Raw genomic sequence first — 24,004 nt, 5'->3', positions numbered from 1 at the left:
GGCAACAAAATCTCACCACTTTTTTTTAAATGTGAATATTATCAATATGATTGAGATTTTTGACAATTTTTAATTGGCATCAACTAGCTATCTTGTTTAACTGATGCATAATGTAAAAATACCCATGAATAGCGTTACAAATACGTTACAATTACAGCAAGGTACCCGGCAGAACGTGGAACGTTATAGACGGAAGCGGAGTCAGCAGACCCGCCTTTTTCAGGAGAAGAAACGCCGCCTGGAAGAAGCGGAGTGCGAGGAGATGGAGCAGCTGTGCCGTTCTCAACTACGAGGCACTACGAGGAACATCTGAATGGCGCTGAGAGTACAGGCAGTGAAAGTCAAGGCAGCGGAGGAGATGACTACGTCAGTTCAGCGGACGATGGAAGCCAACCAGCCCCCACCTTGAGGGAAGTTAAGGATGCCATTCAACAGCTAAAGACCAATAAAGCAGCTGGTAAGGATGGTATCGGAGCTGAGCTCATCAAGATGGCCCCGGAAAAGCTGGCCACTTGCTGCACAAACTGATAGTCAGAATCTGGGAAACCGAACAGCTACCGGATGAGTGGAAGGAAGGGGTTATATGCCCCATCTACAAGAAAGGCGACAAATTGGAGTGTGAGAACTTTCGAGCGATCACCATCCTTAATGCCGCATACAAAGTGATATCCCAGATCATCTTCTGTCGTCTGTCACCATTAGTGAACGAGTTCGTGGGAAGTTATCAAGCCGGCTTCGTTGACGGCCGCTTGACAACGGACTAGATCTTTACTGTACGACAAATCCTTCAAAAATGCCGTGAATACCAAGTCCCAACACACCATCTGTCCGTTGATTTCAAGGCGGCATACGACAGTATAGACCGCGTAGAGCTATGGAAAATTATGGACGAGAACAGCTTCCCTGGGAAGCTTACCAGACTGATCAAAGCAACGGTGGATGGTGTGCAAAACATTGCGCTAGAAGGTGTCATGCGGAGAGCCGGGTGTAACAGCCGGGGTACGATTTTCAACAGATCCAGACAATTTATTTGCTTCGCGGATGACATGGACATTGTCGGCCGAACATTTGCAAAGGTGGCAGAACTGTACACCCGCCTGAAACGTGAAGCAACAAAAGTTGGACTGGTGGTGAATGCGTCAAAGACAAAGTACATGCTTGTGGGCGGAACCGAGCGCGACAGGGCCCGCCTGGGAAGCAGTGTTACGATAGACGGGGATACCTTCGAGGTGGTCGAGGAATTCGTCTACCTCGGATCCTTGCTAACGGCTGACAACAACGTTAGTCGTGAAATACGCAGGCGCATCATCTGTGGTAGTCGGGCCTACTACGGGCTCCAGAAGAAACTGCGGTCGAAAAAGATTCGCCACCGCACCAAATGTGTCATGTACAAGACGCTTTTAAGACCGGTTGTCCTCTACGGACATGAAACATGGACAATGCTCGAGGAGGACTTGCAAGCACTCGGAGTATTCGAGAGACGGGTGCTTAGTACCATCTTTGGCGGTGTGCAAGAAGACGGTGTGTGGCGGCGAAGAATGAACCATGAGCTCGCCCAACTCTACGGCGAACCCAGTATCCAGAAGGTAGCTAAAGCCGGAAGGGTACGATGGGCAGGACATGTTGCAAGAATGCCGGACAGCAACCCTGCAAAGATGGTGTTCGCTTCAGATCCGGCAGGTACGAGACGGCGTGGAGCGCAGCGAGCGAGATGGGCAGACCAGGTGCAAAACGACTTGGCGAGCGTGGGGCGTTTCCGAGGATGGAGAGATGCGGCCTCGAACCGTGTATTGTGGCGTCAAATTGTTGATATCTGTTTAGATGTAAACTAAATAAATGAAATGAGCATTACAAATAAGACAATAAAGCAGTGTTTGCTTAGCTAGGGCATATTGCCTCCCCTTCCCCTACAGGGTGTAAATGAAAATTTTCAAATTTGAGACCGTCACGAAATTAGGAGAGATTTCAAACGCCAATAACTCCTTTACCTTTTGATGGATTTTCGAGATTTTATAATCAATCGAATCGGAAACTCTCCAGCAATTTAAGCAAATTGAAGCAAAATTCCAATTCTTTACAAACCCGTTACGTCTTGTTTCGACCGTTGTCTGGTGTTGTTGGTCCTTGCGCTCTACTTTTGTGCACTGATTCGAGCAATGAGAGCAATGACCGCGGTCGAAGCAAAAGTGTAGTTTTAATATTTATAAAAAAGTTCTACATATGCTGAGCATGTTCGTGTAAACAAGAGGGAATAATTATTAACAAGAGCAAGGACTGCTTGTAATTAGTTCAAGCCTAATCTGATGTGAAGGGGAAGGCTCGGATAGATGGCGTAAAATTAAAAAAAAATACAAAACGTTAAAGACGCCTTTATCTTATAATAAATTTTTAATATATATAACCATCGACTCGGAAACTCACCACCAGTTTGCCAGTTTTATTAAAGCTTTCGATTATCAACGGTGAATAAGGTAATCGGACCATTTGTCAGTACCGTTTAAATTTGCATGAAACACTTCAAAGCATTTTATCGCCATTTAATAGGCATTACTTAAAGATGCATTAACCACTCAAGTCGAGTCCAGTCGAAGAAAGGCAATACATTTGAATTTTTAAAATGAAATTTTTAAATTGTTGTATCCAACAATTTTCATATTTTAAGTTACACCAGTTTTGTTGGAATTCAGTGCACTATGGTCCAGGATACAAATTTACGCGTAAGATGCATTTTACGCCAAAACTATATTTTTTAGAAAAAAAAAACTGTTGTTCAACAAAATTATTCGAAATGGTAAGGCCATCATTATGGTGCTACCAACAAAAAGGGTGGCCCATAAAAAAAATATTTCTCGGAATACTGACATGTTATGTTCTACGAAATTGTATCTTAGCTTATTCCAATAAATTTTGCTTAAAAAGCTATTTCTGTAGCTCTTAAGTTGGCTGATTTAGAGCAAATTTACCTAATAGGCGAATTTGAGTAAAGCTCATCGATCATTTCGACATCTGGTGGTCGTCACAAGAACCACGAAAGCCAAAAAAGTGCATTGGCAGCATATGGAGGTAGTACGATTTTCGTGTTTTCTGGTTAATCCAACCATTTATGAAAGCTGAAATAGTCGCAAATTGGAAGAAAATTTTGTTTTCTTTGGGATGAGCTTTCATCCGGTGGGTGCTTGCATATGATGTTTCCTATTAAATAGCACATCTCTTGCAGTGCCTCCATCGCACTATCTTGGTTATGGATTCCCGGATTTTTAATTCGCGGCTTATTTGGGTGGTATTCGTCTTCAACAGCTGCTTAAAGACTGTGAAAAGCCATTGCCAGTCGAAAACATGTGACCATATACCAAAAAGTGAAGAAAATTTAATGGAGAAAATTTGATTTTGAATGTAAATAATCAAATTATTTTCAGCTATTGTGATTTAATTTGAGCTATTTGAAATGACGACTTTGTATTTTTGTGTTTGAGTATGACTTTTCTCCCAAACACTCGCAGCGCACTCTATCACTGGATCCTTCTCGAATTCGCCTATTTGATTAGGGTTTTATTGGATTTTTAGTCATGTTTGATTTAATTGCTACTTGACAACGGGCAAATTGTGGCAGTCAAACTCATACGCATAACAAAGCACAAGTAATGAACTTTAAATTAATACCTGAACTATAGAGTTGTAAGCGAGTGTAAGAAATGTTTCATCAAAAACCATTTCCTACTATGCAAGGGAGAAATCAATCACCCATCACAAGGAGTTGATGAACTAATGCACCATGCGTCTCCATATGCTTGTATGCTTGTACATCGATCATGTTCGAAACGTGTTGGCATAAAATCAATAATTCTCCAAAAGTAATGAAATTACGAACTTGGTGTCTACGACAAAGTTTTTAAGGAGAACTTTTGCAACAACTCTCGCAAAGACGTATACTTTCCTTGTTGTAAAGTGGAAAAAATAAATTTTTCATCCCACTTTTAGGGGGAATAATCATAAGGCTGAATACCTCCAAAGAAGCGCATCGACTTACTGATAAAATGTCTCGAAGACGCCATTACGCTAAATCACATAATAAAGGTACTTTTGAATATACGGCAGCAAAATAAAATGTCCATAAAAAATAGAAATTTTCCATAAACAATTAGGAAATTGCCAATAAAGAAATCAGGGTATGAGCAATAAATAAATACAAAATTTTCACAAATAAAACAAAATTTCAATTAGTCGATAAAGACGACAACAAAATCAAGATCGTCGAAAAGCCAGACCAAACTGCATCCTAGTAAATTCGAAAAGGCCAAATGGGGTTATAACGGCCGTTTTAGGTATGTCTTTCTCTTCCACCGGTATCTGATGATACGCACGTTCCAGATCTATAGTGCTGAATATTGACTTACCGTGTAGACCGTTTAGCAGATCATGTATATGAAGCACTGTCGCACTGTCGCATGGTTCAGCTTGCGGTAGTCTCCCACGAAGCGCAACTGTCCAGACTTCTTCGGAACGCAATGTAGCGGGCTAGCCCAGCTACTGCTCGAATGGCGGCAGATGCCAAGATCCATCAGGGTTTGGAACTCCTGCTTGGCGATTGACAACTTATTTGGTGACATTCTTCGTGCTTTAGCAGCGACGGGCTCGTAATTATTTGGTGGGTCACATCTTGACGAACTGCCGCTCGCAGCAAATGCCCAAAAGGATGATCGTTGCTAATTGTGGTAACGGTACGAAGAGGAGAATGTACCACGCTGCCTGTGGCTTTGAGATTTGTTATTTGGCAAAACTTCTTTTCGCTGTTGCCTATCGTTTACTTTTGGTGCTATGTGCCCCTTAAAGCGCTATGCAGTTTTAATATCGGATTCGAACGCGATCACCTTAATTTGCTCAGCAAACTCGGAGTTCGGATTAGACGTGATTGAGACAATAACTAATTTCACATTCCCATTCATCGTTTATTTAAATGTTTAGTAATCAACATTTTACATGCATTGAGTGTCATATATCTGTTGTATCAGGATTACGTTTTCCACAGTACAAATAAAGTCTGATTGTTGTAAACATGTACCACTGTAGCCCGTATTACACGGTAATATGTTGCGCATGTAAAGTTTCATCTACATTAGTGTAAATAGTTTTACTAGTACTTAGGCGTTTAAATTGATTCCAGTCGTACCTAAAATGCTCGTGAGCTGTAAACCATTATGATTGCACTTTATTATTACCGGCTCTCATTCATTGGGTGTTAATTTATTACCAATATGTAACCTATTTTTTCAATTATTTCCTTACATTCGATTTGATACAATCGTTCAGTTCTTCACTTAACAAGCCTTAAATTTCAGTTGGAGTCAGCTAATGTTTTTCCATACATATTTGAATTTTTGTTACATTTTTCAACATTGAATCAACTCTCTCTAGCGTGCCCACTGTGCCGCATTCAACATTTTTATTCTTATGAATAATTATTGTAAAATGATATGGCCAGCATATCGACGACAGTTATTTAAATCCTATTAAAACTTATGCTAGTCTTTGCGCCTAATGATACACCCTTCACTTCCACTAGAACGCTCGGTAATATAAGTGATATAACTGTGATCAATAATTCGTCAAAGATGTAATATAAGTAATAGGTATGAAGACAGTTCGCAACTATAGTTGTGCTCATATTTTTTGTGTATTCCGATTATTTTGTCATATAGATGATTGTGATCACAGAACAGTGTTTAGACCATCTTATTCAAATTTCGTCCGCGTCGAAATGCATAGATAATAGGCCTATACCTAGCTAATCGATTAGTGAGAATGATAACGGTTTTGGTTTGTTGAACTCTACAAAATCGTTCGTATAAGTCGAATACGTATTTATGTAAATCATTCGTTTTATGTATAAAAGATTTCTGCGGATTTATTCCGGGTCTAAAGGTATGCAACATAACATATATGTTCCGTCTCCAATCTGTATTTTCATAAGCCACTTAGTACATTCCTGCTTGAGTACTGTTGGGTATCTCTTCAAAACACTAAACTAATTATATCGTTCAAGTTGATTTGTCTAACCAACAATGAGACATTTTCTTAACAATCTTTTATGTTTGCAACATATACACGTTCATATTAAGAAAGTCACAATCATTTAGGTGCTTAGATGTGTGGATGTTTTGTTTTGAAAAATCTAGGATAATTAAATGCCATGTTAAAATAATGACAAATTGAATTATAGAAACATATGTCTGAAGAGAAGACATTTTTAGACACAATAGCTTAGAGGGTGACCAAACATTTCGATCATCCTCTTCATCATTTACCTAGTTTTGCTTCAGAGTGTCGTCGTCGGACAAATATTAAATATTATGACTTCTGTCCGATACCTTCGTAATTATATGCAAAAAATGAATTCACAAAAACGTGAATATAATATAATTTGAATTTTCTAATAAACCGCCTGTGTTCAAGACATCTACATAACATCTACCAGGGTATTGAGGCAAAGCTTCTCCGTAGTTAAAATTTCTTTACTCTCAGCATTCACAGAGACATGACTCATGCCTAGATTGGCCCACGAAACAAAAAGTTGTCGAATTCCACGGGGCACCCCTCAGGATTGTGTTTTTGGGTGAGAAAATCAATCTCTCAAAATTTCAGCTCAATCGCTTGTCATGTGCATGTCATTTCGATGTCATGAGACTAGTTTGCTAATAACTTTTTTCACAAGTCATTTACAATTATGTTTTCCATATAAACTTCTTCTTCTTCTTATTGGCATTACATCCCCACACTGGGACAAAGCCGCCTCGCTAACACGATTATACTTTTATGCCCAGGGAAGTCGAGACAATTTTCAATCCGAAAATTGCCTAGACCGGCACCGGGAATCGAATCCAACCACCCTCAGCATGGTCTTGCTTTGTAGCCGCGCGTCTTACCGCACGGCTAAGGAGGGTCCCTATATATAAACATGTAGCCCTTAAAGGGCTCGAAAATATTTTCTAACAGGTAATTAATCTAAATATGATTTTGGCGGCGTGAGAGCCGAATTAGTGTCAAATGACATTAATGTCAAATGACATTAATGTCATGACATTCCGTGACATTTTTTTTTTTAAATTTCGCTCTCAAGGCTCACACGTTGTATTTAGAAAACGACAAAGTTCTAGGGGTATGTTCGACAAAGTTCTAGGACCCTTTAAGTACTACATGTTAATCAAAAAATCCAAACTGTAAATTACTTTTGAAAAAAGTTATTAGGAAATTAGTAATAGCAATTCCATGACATTTTTTTTGACATTTCCCATCAAGCGGCATAAGCTGGCGCAATTGGTTTGTAGTTTGTATTGAGATTTCAGCCAAAATATATAGTAAAATACACCTCCGTCACTCATTCGAAATGGAAATTGTTTCTGATTGCTCGAATGAGCTCAGAATTGCAAAAACAGCAGATGGTATCTTCTTCTTCTTCGTTGGCATTACATCCCCCACTGGGACATTGCCGCCTTGCAGCTTAGTGTTCATTAAGCACTTCCACAGTTATTAACCGCGAGGTTTCTAAGCCAAGTTACCATTTCTGCATTCGTATATCATGAGGCTAGCACGATGATACTTTTATGCCCAGGGAAGTCGAGACAATTTCCAAGCCGAAAATTATCTAGACCGGCACCGGGAATCGAACCCGGCCACCCTCAGCATGGTCTTGCTTTGTAGCCGCGCATCTTACCACACGGTTAAGGAGGGCCGTGTGCAGATGGTATGCTACAGAAAAATTTCACAGAAAATTGTATGATGATTAAATAAACTTTTATATAGTTTTCAGCTAATACGATTCGATCAGTAAATAAAAAACCCGACTTAATCCACCTACAGTGAATGGAACCCTTCTTACACCTTTGAAAGGTTAAGGGTGCACTGCATATTACAATTTCTATGCATAAACATGAACTTTAATTGGATAACAAATAAACGAAATTTTATGCTCGAAAAAAAGTTCGAATCTTTAGTTGGTAATTTTTTTTCGGATTTCAGAGATATCAGCAGGATCCAATATCCGATTAAAAAAAATCATTTCATGTCAATATTTTAGCTTCCGCTTATAGTTAAGAGAGCTCAATCAGATAGCAAACTATTGAGATCTTGAAGGGGCTCTATCTTGTAACATACACATTTTATATCTAGTTCTTTGATCTGAGTTGATAGGTATGCGATTATGGTAATAGTAAAAGGGGAAAAAAAAGTTTTATGAAATTAATATTTATTATTTTTACAAATAAAATAATTCAAGCAGCACCAAGACACAAGTGAGAAAGTCGTATATCCATAAAAAGCGAAATAAGCATAAAGCAAACATTGGTCGCTAAGGAAACGCTAGTCATAATTTTTTATCGATTTCAATATAAAATATTATTTATTGGATGTAAGAAGGGTAAAAATACACAATTCAGCTCCTAATAAATCAGTCAAAAGCCCCGTGGAATTCGACTACATTTTTTTCTCCCCATAATAAGCTGGGCCAGTCTATCCTGCCCTTCACTTCTATATGTTACGTTTTCATATTTCTTGACGTTATGACCCTAATTTCAAATTTATTCAGACGTTTCGTTTCTTGAAAATTGAGCGGATATCATGACTCTTTGTAGTTGCAATCTTCGCTGTGTAACATATTAGATTCAACTGCATTAAGTGCGGATTCTTTTCAGGCACCCATGAAAGTAAAAACGCGTATGAAAGTAAAAACGATCATGACTATTTTTGTTGTCTAATGTATTATTTGACAGTGACAGCTGAAAAGCATGGTGGAAACAAATATATACGAGAGTTGAGTCAATATTGTTGTCTGACTACCATAAGAAAAATACATTTTAACATACTCTTGGAATTCTCGAAACTTGTGTGGGAATGGATACACTATGCCTAGGGAGTCAAGAATATTTCCCAATAGAAAACATCCTAGATCAGAACGAGGATCGAACTCGCTATCCCCGGATTGGCAATCCTACGTCTTTGATCACAAGGCCAACTTTAGAGTTTGTTGCGCATAGAAAAAATAGTTATAAGGACAGAATCTGTCCATAAACCGCGTAGACCAAATTTTCAAACCCTGCTCTCCCTAGTGGACTATTAGATTTTTCTGAACCCCTTCTTCTTAGAAGTTTACGAAGCCTGTTCCAAATTTTACAAAATACCATTAGTGTTGTGCACAAACGCATTATGAAATATTATCAGATCAATCACGTGTTAAGAAATAAGTTCTTGGAATCCATTTTGGTACGAAAACATTACAACAAAAATCATAACAAAATCAAACTAAACAAAATCTGACAAAATAAAAATAAATTTATACTCTGTCCACGGCTATTAAAACCAGATCAGGAAGTCAACTGGTAGAATTTCCGGTGGATTTGATTCCTCCTGTAGCATCTACTCCATTTATTTCCACAAGTCCTGAATCGATCCATATACCGTAATCCGAACTTTGATCACCGGTATAACATTATTCAGTTTAACAATTCTCCAGAAATGAATAAATTATTATTTTCTGTTATTACAAGTACTGACGAGCCCGCTGGTCTAGTGGCTGCGGCTTCTGCCTTATAAGCAGGAGGTCGTGGGTTCAATTCCAGGCTCGCCCCTTTCTTACTTTGTATTTCTATCATCACTCTTTCTGTGTTTCACGTTCTACCAACACGATTCCTACTGTTATAACCTTCCACACTAACAATTCCAATACCTCCCGTGGCATCTATGAGGGTCGTAGAGTTCCCTGCATCTTTCTTAAGTAGGTGTCCGACTAACCATCCTTCCCCTTCCTCAGCATTCGCAAGGACGTGGCCAGGACAGATCTGGACTATTGGGTGCATTGCTTCCATGTAAGAGATAGTGATTAGTCCCAAATCAATATCTGTGGTAACGGATGAAAGTGATGCTACTCTCATACAATAATCCAGTCTTGTACCACCTACAAATTTGTGCGAATTGCTCAATGCTAATGGTAATGCTAATTTTCTGTTATTACAAGTACTTATAGTGAGTTAGGTATCTTATTCTTGACTTCTGAATGAAGTAGTTTTCGGATGAATTTGCATTTATTTTTCGCCGAAATTTGAAAAATAAAATCAACAATTATTTTTGAACTCACAGCAAGCTGCCAAAAAGCATTTTTATTGTTGAAAACACAGATAATTCCACTAGCGGTGCCTTTCTCGAAACAATCGATGCACATCGCCTCAGCGTAAGGGGTCGTTCAAAAATGACGTCGCATGTTTTAAGGGGGAGGGGTCTAATATTTTGTGACAGTACATATACTAGGTATACAAAAAAGCTTGATAGAGGGGGTAAGGGAGGGGGGGTCTGGAAATCTAAAAAATTAGTGGACGTCATATTTGAATCGCCTCTAAGGTATTCCAACTATAATTGCCTACCTTAAGGCGTTTTTGAAAACGTCATTTCAATCATTTAATGATTGAACCACGAGTTGCATGAGCTGCTGTGAGAACCATCCATCGTTCACACCGCGAAAATCGGACGACTACGGTGGGTTGGGCACGTAGCCAGAATGTCGGACAGTAACCCGGTGAAAATGGTTCTCGACAACGATCCGACGGGCACAAGAAGGCGAGGTGCGCAGCGGGCAAGGTGGATCGATCAGGTGAAAGATGACTTGTGGACCCTCCGTAGACTGCGTGGTAGGCGACGTGTAGCCATGGACCAAGCCGAATGGAGAAGACTCTTATATACCGCACAGGCCACTTCGGCCTTAGTCAGAATAAATAATAATAATGATTGAAACGTTTGATGACCAAAGTTACCCCTAATTAAAAAATCAGAAAACTCGACTAAAAAGATTCTTAATACAAGTTTAAAATTATCAAATAATCAAGAACAACAGTCTTATTTGTTCTACATGTAGCAGTACTCGGTTCAAAAATATGAAAAAAGACATGATTTCACTTTACGGAGGAATTATTTAAAAAAACAATTAAAAAATTATCAATCTTCTCCCGGATTACAGTACTTTTGTCCCTCCATTTGCGTTCACTTCCCACATTACAAGGGATGGACAAAATCATTAGGATCGATTTTTTTCGGTGAACTAAGATTTATTGTAACTCTGTCAATTAACATGCAATTCGAAGATTTGATGTGCAAAGAAACGGAACCATCATCATCAAGTGTTACATGCTCCTTGGTTTTGCGGATTACTTTGACATTGGTGTACACCACAGAGCAGTGGTAGAGACTTTCGTGCCTTTTAAACGGGAGACTGAAGGAATAGGACTAATCATAAACTCTGTGAAAACTAAGTACTTGGTGGCTGGCAGAGAACGTTGACAGCCTGGCATAGAACAAATCAGACGTGTTTCGAGCTTGTTTCTTTTTATCGATGCTTTACCGTAACAATGCGTTCAGTAGCCGCTAGGTTGCGAAGGCCGACGGAGGTCCTTCGTAGCTTAGTTGGTTAAAGCACCAGTCTAGCGTACTGTAGGGTCATGGGTTCGAGTCCCATCGAAGGGAAAGTGGTTACCTCCAATACATTTTCCAAATTAATATCTTCCACATAACGTACATATTCACATATGAGTTTTCATAACATTGTAAATTAACGTCCAAGTCGGGTGGTTTAATCCCCGGAAATAGGCAATTACCTTTGATTGAACTGAACTTGAGTTGCGTGCTCTTGCCTACGCAATGCGGTCAGGTCTGAGCTTGACGACCGACTGGCAAATAGCTTACACAACCTCACTTGATCAGTACCGTTGCTGATGAAGAATGTGTATAGCCGCCAGACATTCTAAATACTCACGCTCCTCTAATGTGGACGTGTACAATACACATGTGGAAGTATTGGCTTGAGAAATGGATTGCGAGTGATTTGACTATGCTATGCGTCCAATTTGGGAATCTCGAGCTCGTTCAGTAGCCGCTAGGTTGCGAAGGCCGACGGAGGTCCTTCGTAGCTTAGTTGGTTAAAGCACCAGTCTAGCGTACTGTAGGGTCATGGGTTCGAGTCCCATCGAAGGGAAATTGGTTACCTCCAATACATTTTCCAAATTAATATCTTCCACATAACGTACATATTCACATATGAGTTTTCATAACATTGTAAATTAACGTCCAAGTCGGGTGGTTTAATCCCCGGAAATAGGCAATTACCTTTGATTGAACTGAACTTGAGTTGCGTGCTCTTGCCTACGCAATGCGGTCGGGTCTGAGCTTGACGACCGACTGGCAAATAGCTTACACAACCTCACTTGATCAGTACCGTTGCTGATGAAGAATGTGTATAGCCGCCAGACATTCTAAATACTCACGCTCCTCTAATGTGGACGTGTACAATACACATGTGGAAGTATTGGCTTGAGAAATGGATTGCGAGTGATTTGACTATGCGTCCAATTTGGGAATCTCGAGCTCGTTCAGTAGCCGCTAGGTTGCGAAGGCCGACGGAGGTCCTTCGTAGCTTAGTTGGTTAAAGCACCAGTCTAGCGTACTGTAGGGTCATGGGTTCGAGTCCCATCGAAGGGAAAGTGGTTACCTCCAATACATTTTCCAAATTAATATCTTCCACATAACGTACATATTCCAGGCTTCGGAATTCTCACTCATATGAATAAAAACCCAGGATTGATCCCAACAGCGGAGTGCAATTTTTCCATATTCTCCTTTGAGCAAGTGTTCTCACACAATATTTTATCCGGATAGAAAGATGGGCGATAAACTCGCGAGCGGCGGCTTGCCGGATAATTTAATTTTGGGCCTCCAAATTCTCCATCTCGCCACTTCTCCAGATAAGTTTTAAAAGCATATTCACAAAAATGTAGGTCCGCGACGGGATTCGAACCCAAAACAATTTTAAAATGTATAGAGCGCCCACTATAACCACGCCACCACACGAACCGATTGAAAGCAAATAGAAAAACTGCTGTCTTGAACCTACTACTTATCGTGGCGCATCGTCGTATGCAATCAGTTCGGAGAAGCAAAGTAAGCAGCATTTGATTTTCACGAAACATGGGAAGAGGGATAACAATTTTTCGCACCATCGCTTGTGCCGGAGTTTATCGCACTGTAATTTATCCGGATAAAATGGATGGTGGAGCGATCTGTTGTCGCGTGAGTGAGTGAGAAATCCGAACCCTGACATATTCACATATGAGTTTTCATAACATTGTAAATTAATCGCCATAATAATTAATAGGCGATAACAATACTTCCGCCTCACCAACAAGCATTTGTTTACTTTGCCCGATTCGCGAATTCGAAGCAAAATTCTTCACACAAACAATGACAGTTCTTTAAGGGTTTTTACAGTAGAGCAACAGAGAGGAGGAGATGGTGGCCATGTTTCACTCAAACTCTGACAGATAGCAATGGGATTTCCCATAAGAGGTAAGAGCAGAATTTGCTTCGACTTCGCGAATAGGTAGACGGTTTGACAGTTCAAAAGGTAGATTTGGCTTCACTCTTTGCGTAGCTCTATATATAATAGACTCTGATTATACCTACCACTGCTTCTTCTTCTATGCTGCCGCCATTTTTGCTTGATTTGCTATCTATATGATACAGTTATGCTTTTGTGATCAATATGACTATTCACCTCCTCTGCCTGTCTTCCAAGAAGTTAAAATGGTTAAGATTTGTGATGCGAAATTTTCATCATAATATAAGTTTAAGTCAACACAAAGTGGCGGGTTTGGAATAATCAACAAGAAAGGTAATCATTAGTTGTAATCAAATACTGAGAGGGGAACGGGTTAGTTGGTAAATCAAACAACTTTGTATATTGTTTTATTGTAGCCGTAGAGTTTACTGATTTGTTGATGCACTGATTTCTAAGGAAGACCAATAAAAGCGATTCGTGCAACCGAACACCTATACCTACATGATTGTCATGATCCACAACATCAAATGCTCCTTGAAGCTGAATGGGAATTGTGTTTTAATTATCTCCTCGATTTATGTGTGTATTTTGGTTCATAGAATGAATCAATATGGGAAGCCTACTGACTTTATGGACTCAACAGTCAAATATTTCAACGTGTTCGCTTCACTTTGAAATATTATATTGGTACAACATTTACCTACATGAGTTCGTATTTGATTTCGTTCAAAATAAACTCCAATATTCGGTTGGCTTTTGGTTTACAGTCATAACACAAATTTTAATTTTTCTAGCATACAACAGCGTCCACCGATCAACAACTATCTGATTAATACAAAATGAGACTAAAACGACGATCGTGCAACCGTGCGTACAACGCACGATTGTATCCTATTTCGTCCAAAATTCCTACCAAATACATGTCTATTCACTTCCAGCGGTATCAATTGTTAGCTTGTAACTCTGTTCTTCGAAAAATGCCTTGCCTAAAACCGGAGCGGGGATATTTTCTCCAAACCAACAGAAGATGTTTGGGGTGGCCTTACTACAGCTCTTCCACCGAAGACGAACCGGTCGCTTCGCTGTTGAGCGTGAGCTGCTTACGTTTGATGTCGCTTAGCGTGTTGATACCTTGCTCTTCGAACAGCTTCCACTTAGAGTAGTTGTGCTCCATGTAACGGACAATTTCGGGCATTTCGATAAAACCTAAGAAGTGGAAAACGATGTAAGTTTTACATACACGAGTATCATCACAGTTATTTCTTACTATTCCACGCATCCATCATGTCGTGGATGATGTATTCGATGAAACCGATCTGGCTCTTGGATATGCTGCAGGTTGTCCGATCGAACATCGGCATCACGATCGGTAGATTTCGATGCTTTTCCTCGTCTGTCTGGGTGAAATATTCCTCCGCTATCCGTCGGGCCCATTCCACGCAGAACTTCAAGGGCCGCGTAGGGTTGCTAACATCGGCGCATTTGATCAGCATTCTCCTTATCAAAATTTGGTTATCGTCGTTATCGTGTGATGTTTCTTTACCATCGACATCTGTGCCGAATACGCTGACAAATTTGGCCAGGTGTTCAAAGTGGCGGGTCATCTCCGTTGCCAGGATCATGTCGACGATGATCGATCGGGCCAGCTTATACGATTCCCGATCCAGATGCTTGAAGATGTTGATTTTATCGTCGCCTGAAAATAACCATAAAATTAAAAATAGCACATGGCGTATGGCACTGTAATATCTACTTTGATTGAACAAGAGATATTTTCATAGTTTGAGATTAAGAAGCTTGTCTTCTGTCTTCGTTCAACCTATTATGTTCAGCATTCTTGTTAAAATTTCAAGCAAAGATCAATTTTTTTAGTTGATATGTCATGGTAAGTACACATTAATGTAGTGGAATTGAATAAAAAAAATAAAAACTTTATGATAAATAAACTTTCCTGTTTAAAGATACAAGATACATAATACATATATCATTTCTAGTCCATTTACTCCGTTAAGGCTCAAGACTCCATCACAATGTTTTGAAAATTAATGACTGTATCACTTGTTTGGAAGAGGGGTGGTAAAAATATGCCAGCTGATGCATAATGTTGCCAGACTTGACGAATTGTTTATTTCATATCATAAGATATGTTCATGATGTATCAATTATATCGGTATTTACCGATATAAAAAAAATTATACACCACTTGGAATGTAATAGAAGCTTACATAACATGTTTAAATATTTATTTTTGGTTTTATTGTTCAATCCGACAAACAGCAATGATTTTTTCCAATAAATAAATCTGGCAACAAATCTGAACATTAGTATGCGTTCGATGAACATACGAATATCGGCCTAGGAAAAACGCAGTTTTCAGCGTTTTTCCAGCAATTCCTCAGTAATGGCTAGTTTTGATCAATGAAAAATTAATTTGGAAATGCCATGAATATATTATGATGGAGGGTAAGTCTGTAAATAGCCCCAAAATATTGAATTTTGTTCAAAACTTTATTAGTATTAGTGCGGATTCCAATAAAATCATCGTCATTGTCGGATTGATTACGGTTTATAGAGCCTTAAATACCTAGTAGGCATGCTTTAAGTCTCCTTAATAAAGACAGAAACAAAAGTAGGCTTGCTGTAAAAATGAATTCTGTAGTAATGTGATGGAATGAATTGTCATGATTACTATTACTGATAATAACCATTTCGAATTGGAGACGTCTCTTTTATAGTATCACTACCAGCCGCACTGTATAGGCATATTACGCCCGTTACTGTTCCTATCAAACTTACCCATCGTTAGCCGGAACGTTGTGGCAGCGTGGTGCGACTCCAGCACACAGATGTCGTTGTACAGCAGCGCGAGCCGGTCATCGGAATTGCACAGGAAAGCCGACGAACGGCCCGGATGGTCAATGTCATGGGTAGCTGCGGCAATCAGTGCGGTGGCCTCATCCATTCGATCCATTACCTTCACTTCACGATTCGATAGCTGTTGCAGATAGCATGCCGTAGCCTGTCGGAAAGAAAAAATGGAACACGATTTAGCGCTTAATCCTGGCAATTCAAATACTTTTTCTGGTGGATGTAGGAAGTTAGTCAGCGTTTTGAAAAGCCTTCGTGATTCATCATGAAACTTTTTCGTTTGAAGCCACAGATTTGGAATGTACCTTTATGTTCTTTTCACTTTTAGGAAAAGGATGCATAAAGGCAGCTTTTACAAAAATGTTCCTGGTATTCGGTTGGTACCTTTTCCAATGCCTTGGTGAATGATAATAAGAAATGTTGTCAAGAATGTGAAAAGGAATACTTAGGAGCTTATGAATTCTACTATGTCCTTTGGGTTTGGAATTGTCAGGAAAGGTCAGAAATAAGCATCTTATTAATATTTCCCCTTCACGATGATGCTTTCACTGTATTCTGATGTGTCTGGCAGTTGTGTGGCGTGAGGCATAATATAAATCCACTTAACCCGTCCACCACTTCTGAACCGGATGAATATTTAATAGGATAAAGTTTTGTGTTTGCCGCCTGGGATGCTGGATGCTTAAGTTGGCATTAGACATGTTCACTGAGGAAACGTAGCTTGGCATCATCATAACATCATGAATGCCTTACAGATCACTTATGTATGTGCATAAAGCAAGTCAACAACATTCAATCGAACCAGCCTAAAATGTAGGACAATACTATGACATGGAGCAGTGCTAAACCAATTCATATTTAACCGCAAATGCGTTGGGAAGGTATGCCCTCGAGAGAAATGGTTCGTCCCACCATTGGAGAGCCAATTTCAATCCTAGTTGGATATTTTAATAGGCACACGAAGTTCCTCATTTTGATTGCAAATTTAATCCCGGCTTAGCTCCCGTTTGATTGCGTATACATGATACCAATTGTAGCGCACATAAATTGGGCTTTCAAAATGGGTATACGCTTCTGAAAGACGACCTTTGGAGATCTTGTCGGTGACATGAATTAAATGATCTCGTTTGACGACTTTTGTATGATTCTAGCAGAGCGATCCCTTTCAATTGATAGCAAACTCAGTACGACGGTGCTAGGGTCATCTTTAGTTGGATATTTCACAATGGTAATTAAAATTGGTGCATATGAAGGCTGCGGAACCAATTATAATAGTAATCCATTTATTCTGATTCGGAAGTAATTGCTCATGCGGAAATAGTTCGAAAGAGGAGGTGTATTTTGGAAACCGTGTGATTCAATTTATGTTAGTCGGATCAAATAATTAATTTTACAGTTATCAATTATGAACAATGCTGGTACCATAATCTGGTGGCTAAATAAGTTTCAAAGATTTTGAAGCACATGGTAAGGAAAATATTATGAAACGAGTTTCCATACAACCAGTACCTCGATGAGGCCTCAGATAGCCGTTAATATAAAAGCGCAGCATCACTAAGCTTGAAATGACGGATTTGAATCGACTTCTCTGGGACATAGAAAAAAAATAGGCTTACAAACAGCATAAACCTAGGAAAAATAAAAAAGGCACCTTGCGTCGATCAAAGTAGCATCAAATCGATTAGTAAGTCTTGTTTTGATGTTCTGATCGATCGCTAATGATGATCGCTAATGTTAACCCAATTCTAAATAATCTCCTAATTCTAAATAATGTCCCCAAATACGTTGAGAACTTTTCTACGTAATACGCGATCAATAAGAGCACATTTACTAATTGTTTCACGATGCCTGACAAATTATTTGTAAGATTCTTATCGACATAGAGCCGTTCACATTTAGAATAATTTGCCAACTAATTGTCGACTTCAGCGCAGTCTTCATTTGCTCACAGAGACTGTACCTAATATGATAAGAAATAGGTAGAATACATTGGCATAATTATAGCTCCATGGAAACACTTCCATAGAAAACTAAACTGCATTTCCATGGGAATTCCTTTTGAATGTCCGCGGGAAATTCTTCTGAATTCCAAAGAGAAATTCTTCTGAGGACTTTTTTTCAATTGAAGGGATTTTTTTTATTTTCAAAGGAAAGGCTAGGGTATGGTGTCCTGCATTAGGTGCAATCAAAAACGCGTCATTTTTTAAACCATTAATAAATGAGCAATCACTATTGACCAGCATCAGAAGTCAGTTTTGGTACAATTATCAGAAGATGGTTCCGGATATTCCGGGAAAAGGTTCCCAAGGGTAGAGAACACTTTCAATTGTTGTAAAACTTAGTCTTGAGACATATCAAGTTTCATGATTTTGGAAGACAATCTCAATAGATAGGTTTTTGAGAGTTTTTGGGTTCCTTTCAAGAGGCTCGGAAGCCTCCTTTCAAGAGGCTCGGAAGCCTCCTTTCAAGAGGCTCGGAAGCCTCCTTTCAAGAGGCTCGGAAGCCTCCTTTCAAGAGGCTCGGAAGCCTCCTTTCAAGAGGCTCGGAAGCCTCCTTTCAAGAGGCTCAGAAGCCTCCTTTCAAGAGGCTCAGAAGCCTCCTTTCAAGAGGCTCAGAAGCCTCCTTTCAAGAGGCTCAGGCCTCCTTTCAAGAGGCTCAGAAGCCTCCTTTCAAGAGGCTCAAGCCTCCTTTCAAGAGGCTCAGAAGCCTCCTTTCAAGAGGCTCAGAAGCCTCCTTTCAAGAGGCTCAGCCTCCTTTCAAGAGGCTCAGGCCTCCTTTCAAGAGGCTCAGAAGCCTCCTTTCAAGAGGCTCAGAAGCCTCCTTTCAAGAGGCTCAGAAGCCTCCTTTCAAGAGGCTCAGAGCCTCCTTTCAAGAGGCTCAGAAGCCTCCTTTCAAGAGGCTCAGAAGCCTCCTTTCAAGAGGCTCAGAAGCCTCCTTTCAAGAGGCTCAGAAGCCTCCTTTCAAGAGGCTCAGAAGCCTCCTTTCAAGAGGCTCAGAAGCCTCCTTTCAAGAGGCTCAGGCCTCCTTTCAAGAGGCTCAGAAGCCTCCTTTCAAGAGGCTCAGAAGCCTCCTTTCAAGAGCTCAGAGCCTCCTTTCAAGAGGCTCAGAAGCCTCCTTTCAAGAGGCTCAGAGCCTCCTTTCAAGAGGCTCAGAGCCTCCTTTCAAGAGGCTCAGAAGCCTCCTTTCAAGAGCTCAGAAGCCTCCTTTCAAGAGGCTCAGAAGCCTCCTTTCAAGAGCTCAGAGCCTCCTTTCAAGAGGCTCAGAAGCCTCCTTTCAAGAGGCTCAGGCCTCCTTTCAAGAGGCTCAGAAGCCTCCTTTCAAGAGGCTCAGAGCCTCCTTTCAAGAGGCTCAGAAGCCTCCTTTCAAGAGGCTCAGAGCCTCCTTTCAAGAGGCTCAGAAGCCTCCTTTCAAGAGCTCAGAAGCCTCCTTTCAAGAGGCTTGGAAGCCTCCTTTCAAGAGGCTTGGAAGCCTCCTTTCAAGAGGCTCAGAAGCCTCCTTTCAAGAGGCTCAGAGCCTCCTTTCAAGAGGCTCAGAAGCCTCCTTTCAAGAGGCTCAGGCCTCCTTTCAAGAGGCTCAGAAGCCTCCTTTCAAGAGGCTCAGGCCTCCTTTCAAGAGGCTCAGGAAGCCTCCTTTCAAGAGGCTCAGAAGCCTCCTTTCAAGAGCTCAGAAGCCTCCTTTCAAGAGGCTCAGGAAGCCTCCTTTCAAGAGGCTCAGAAGCCTCCTTTCAAGAGGCTCAGGCCTCCTTTCAAGAGGCTCAGAGTCTCCTTTCAAGAGGCTCAGAAGCCTCCTTTCAAGAGGCTCAGAAGCCTCCCTTCAAGAGGCTCAGGCCTCCTTTCAAGAGGCTCAGAAGCCTCCTTTCAAGAGGCTTGGAAGCCTCCTTTCAAGAGGCTCAGAGCCTCCTTTCAAGAGCTCAGGCCTCCTTTCAAGAGGCTCAGAAGCCTCCTTTCAAGAGGCTCAGAAGCCTCCTTTCAAGAGGCTCAGAAGCCTCCTTTCAAGAGGCTCAGGCCTCCTTTCAAGAGGCTCAGAAGCCTCCTTGCAAGAGGCTCAGTAGCCTCCTTTCAAGAGGCTCAGAAGCCTACTTTCAAGAGGCTCAGAAGCCTCCTTTCAAGAGGCTCAGAAGCCTCCTTTCAAGAGGCTCAGTAGCCTCCTTTCAAGAGGCTCAGCCTCCTTTCAAGAGGCTCAGGCCTCCTTTCAAGAGGCTCAGGCCTCCTCTCAAGAGACTCAGAAGACTTCTTTCAAGAGGCTTGGAAGCCTCCTTTCAAGAGGCTCAGGAAGCCTCCTTTCAAGAGGCTTGGAAGCCTCCTTTCAAGAGGCTTGAAGCCTCCTTTCAAGAGGCTCAGAAGCCTCCTTTCAAGAGGCTCAGGCCTCCTTTCAAGAGGCTCAGAAGCCTCCTTTCAAGAGGCTAGGAAGCCTCCTTTCAAGAGGCTCAGGAAGCCTCCTTTCAAGAGGCTCAGAAGCCTCCTTTCAAGAGGCTCAGAAGCCTCCTTTCAAGAGGCTCAGGCCTCCTTTCAAGAGGCTCAGAAGCCTCCTTTCAAGAGGCTCAGAAGCCTCCTTTCAAGAGGCTCAGAGCCTCCTTTCAAGAGGCTCAGAAGCCTCCTTTCAAGAGGCTCAGAAGCCTCCTTTCAAGAGGCTCAGAAGCCTCCTTTCAAGAGCTCAGAGCCTCCTTTCAAGAGGCTCAGAAGCCTCCTTTCAAGAGGCTCAGAGCCTCCTTTCAAGAGGCTCAGAAGCCTCCTTTCAAGAGGCTCAGAGCCTCCTTTCAAGAGGCTCAGGAAGCCTCCTTTCAAGAGGCTCAGAAGCCTCCTTTCAAGAGGCTCAGAAGCCTCCTTTCAAGAGAGCTCAGAGCCTCCTTTCAAGAGGCTCAGAAGCCTCCTTTCAAGAGGCTCAGAAGCCTCCTTTCCAAGAGGCTCAGGAGCCTCCTTTCAAGAGGCTCAGAAGCCTCCTTTCAAGAGGCTCAGAAGCCTCCTTTCAAGAGGCTCAGGCCTCCTTTCAAGAGGCTCAGAGCCTCCTTTCAAGAGGCTCAGAAGCCTCCTTTCAAGAGGCTCAGAGCCTCCTTTCAAGAGGCTCAGAAGCCTCCTTTCAAGAGGCTCAGAAGCCTCCTTTCAAGAGGCTCAGAAGCCTCCTTTCAAGAGGCTCAGAGCCTCCTTTCAAGAGGCTCAGAAGCCTCCTTTCAAGAGGCTCAGAGCCTCCTTTCAAGAGGCTCAGAAGCCTCCTTTCAAGAGGCTCAGAGCCTCCTTTCAAGAAGCTCAAGCCTCCTTTCAAGAGGCTCAGAGCCTCCTTTCAAGAGGCTCGGAAGCCTCCTTTCAAGAGGCTCGGAAGCCTCCTTTCAAGAGGCTCGGAAGCCTCCTTTCAAGAGGCTCGGAAGCCTCCTTTCAAGAGGCTCGGAAGACCTCCTTTCAAGAGGCTCGGAAGCTTCCTTTCAAAAGGCTTGGAAGCTTCCTTTCAAGAGGCTTGGAAGCCTCCTTTCAAGAGGCTTGGAAGCCTCCTTTTAAGAGGCTCGGAAGCCTCCTTTTAAGAGGCTCGGAAGCCTCCTTTCAAGAGGCTCGGAAGCCTCCTTTCAAGAGGCTCGGAAGCCTTCTTTCAAGAGGCATGGAAGATTTTTGTCAAAAGGCTTCTTCTCTAATGAGGCTTGGAAGCCTCCTTTCAAAATGCTCAGAAGCTTCCTTTCAAAAGACTCGGAACGTTTTTTTTCAAGAGGCACGAATGTCTACTTTCAAGTAGTGTTCCCGTAGTGGCCTGTGGCAATAGAATGGCGAACCTCTGGTCGTTTCTATCAGCGAATTACAACGCACGTAGGTTTTGTTGCAATGTAGCTTTAGCTGTAGGTTTATTCGTGAAGTTAGTTTTACGATAACTGTGTTTACTGTTTAATTGCGTACTTACAAAATCGGTTGGCAAAGGTAATTCTAGCACAATTCTAGCCGTACGACACTCTACAACGATGACACGTGTAACCTGAACGTAGTCACTTTAATTTAGGTTAGGTTTAAACAATTATATTAGATTCTTACAATTCGTTTGGATGTTTGTGCCGAGAACAACACTTTTTAGTTTTATGTAATAATTCAATTAGCTTTAAGTACTATCTGTAAGTTCAAATTAGTGTAAATTAGGATTTAATCAATTCAATAGCTATAGATTTCACCTGTTACAAAGGGCTACTTCACTGGGTTGAGTTTAGCTAACAATGACGAATAAAGGGAAAACAATTCGTTACATTTGACCGATGCTTTGACGTTTGAGCAGTCACCTTGACGTCTTCCGTGACATTTATATTAGAACGTCATCAATCTTGATCAGCAGTGCTGCCAGTACCAACACTCTCTCCCCGGAATACTGGCCACCAGGTTCAGTGTTACCACCTGCATCAACCTCTAGTACAGCTAACCGAGCCACAGGCCTACGTATTATCCCCTCACAGTTTGTATGATAGCTTGTCGCACCCTACCATCTGTCCCCTTGATTGCTTCTACAATTCGCCCTCTAATCCACTCATTCCGCTTACCTTCTCCGACTACCACCACTAGCTGTCCTTCAGAGATCGGCTTCACTTCGTTGCACCACTTCGTTCGTTTAGTCAACGTGGGAAGATATTCCCTAATCCATCTTCGCCAGAAAACATCGAGCTGTAGTTGTACTTGACTCCACGATGACCTCAGTGCCGTTGTCGGATCAGTTGCTTCAACCGCCGGCTGGCGGACGCCATGAGTTTCCCAATAAGAAATGGTTCGGTGTAAGCGCCTCTTGCTCCTCGGCTGTGAGCGGTAAATAGCATAGCGGTCGACTGTTAACGATGGCTTCGGCTTCCACTACGAATGTTTCTAACGCCTCATCATCCAGCTTGCGGTTGTTGTTGTACGCAGTTTCCATAGCATTTTGATGGAGCGGACCATTCTCTCCCAGGCCCCGCCCATGTGCGGAGTGCTAGGAGGGTTAAACACCCATTTAGTAGCGGTTCCTGTGAATGTGACAGCTAACTGTTCGATCTGTTTATTCAGCAACTTTACGGCTCCCTGAAAATTCGTGCCGTTATCTGAGTAAATCTCTGCTGGCGAACCTCTGCGGCATATGAATCGTCGGATACATTTAATGCAGGAGTCTGTAGTCAAATTGTGTGCAACTTCTACATGCACTGCCCGTATGGTCAAGCAGGTGAATAAGGCTATCCAGCGCTTAGCGTTGCTCCTTCCGATCTTCACTGTCAATGGCCCAAAAAATCTAGGCCGGTGTGCGTGAAAGGTCGTACAAAGATGCCATTCTTGCTAAGGGCAACGGTGCCATACAGGGAACTTTCGGAGAACTCTTGTATACTCGACACCATTGACACGCTTTAGCTGTCTTGGTCACTGCTGTTCTGAGTCTTGGGACGTGGTAAAGCTGGCGAATTTCATTCACTACGGTTTCTGTATTTCCGTGCAAATATCTACGGTGATAGCGGTCCAAGATTAGAGCTGTCAAAGGATGCTTTCTAGGAAGGATCACTGGAAACTTAGTATTATTATCCACATTCGGCGCAGCTGAGATTCTGCCATCAACGCGTAGAATATTCCGTTCATCCAAGAACGGACACAGCTGGTAGATAGAACTACTTTTCATCAAGGAAGTCTGCTCGTCTACCGGTTTCGACGCATTGCGTTTCAGAACCATTATCTCGTCTGAAACCCCTGCCACTGTGCTTCTCGGATGAGAAGACTTTCTGCTTTCTGGAGCTCTTCTGAAGTTAATGGACCAACTAATCTTTCCTCTCGTGAGATGTTTCGCTTGAGGTTATGG

General features: G+C 41.6%; 1 protein-coding gene across 14 annotated transcripts in view; it reads right to left on the bottom strand.

Annotated features, from left to right (window-relative positions):
* Positions 1-4,922: 4,922 nt before the first annotated feature.
* Positions 4,923-24,004, bottom strand: part of LOC134210873 (high affinity cAMP-specific and IBMX-insensitive 3',5'-cyclic phosphodiesterase 8) — a 630,844-nt gene continuing 611,762 nt past the window's right edge. For all 14 annotated transcript variants that reach the window (XM_062687262.1, XM_062687263.1, XM_062687274.1 and 11 more), the window contains 3 exons: positions 16,163-16,385; positions 14,634-15,062; positions 4,923-14,572 (listed from right to left, as the gene is read on the bottom strand). In XM_062687262.1, the coding sequence (XP_062543246.1) occupies positions 14,412-14,572; positions 14,634-15,062; positions 16,163-16,385 (813 nt within the window). In that variant the 3' untranslated portion in view covers positions 4,923-14,411. The remainder of the gene's footprint in view (positions 14,573-14,633; positions 15,063-16,162; positions 16,386-24,004) is intronic.

The sequence above is a fragment of the Armigeres subalbatus genome, chromosome 2, assembly GCF_024139115.2.
Source record: "Armigeres subalbatus isolate Guangzhou_Male chromosome 2, GZ_Asu_2, whole genome shotgun sequence".
Taxonomy (NCBI): Eukaryota; Metazoa; Arthropoda; class Insecta; order Diptera; family Culicidae; genus Armigeres; species Armigeres subalbatus.
The sequence above is the reverse complement of the archived record's forward strand: the minus strand, read 5'-3'. Positions and strand labels throughout refer to the sequence as shown.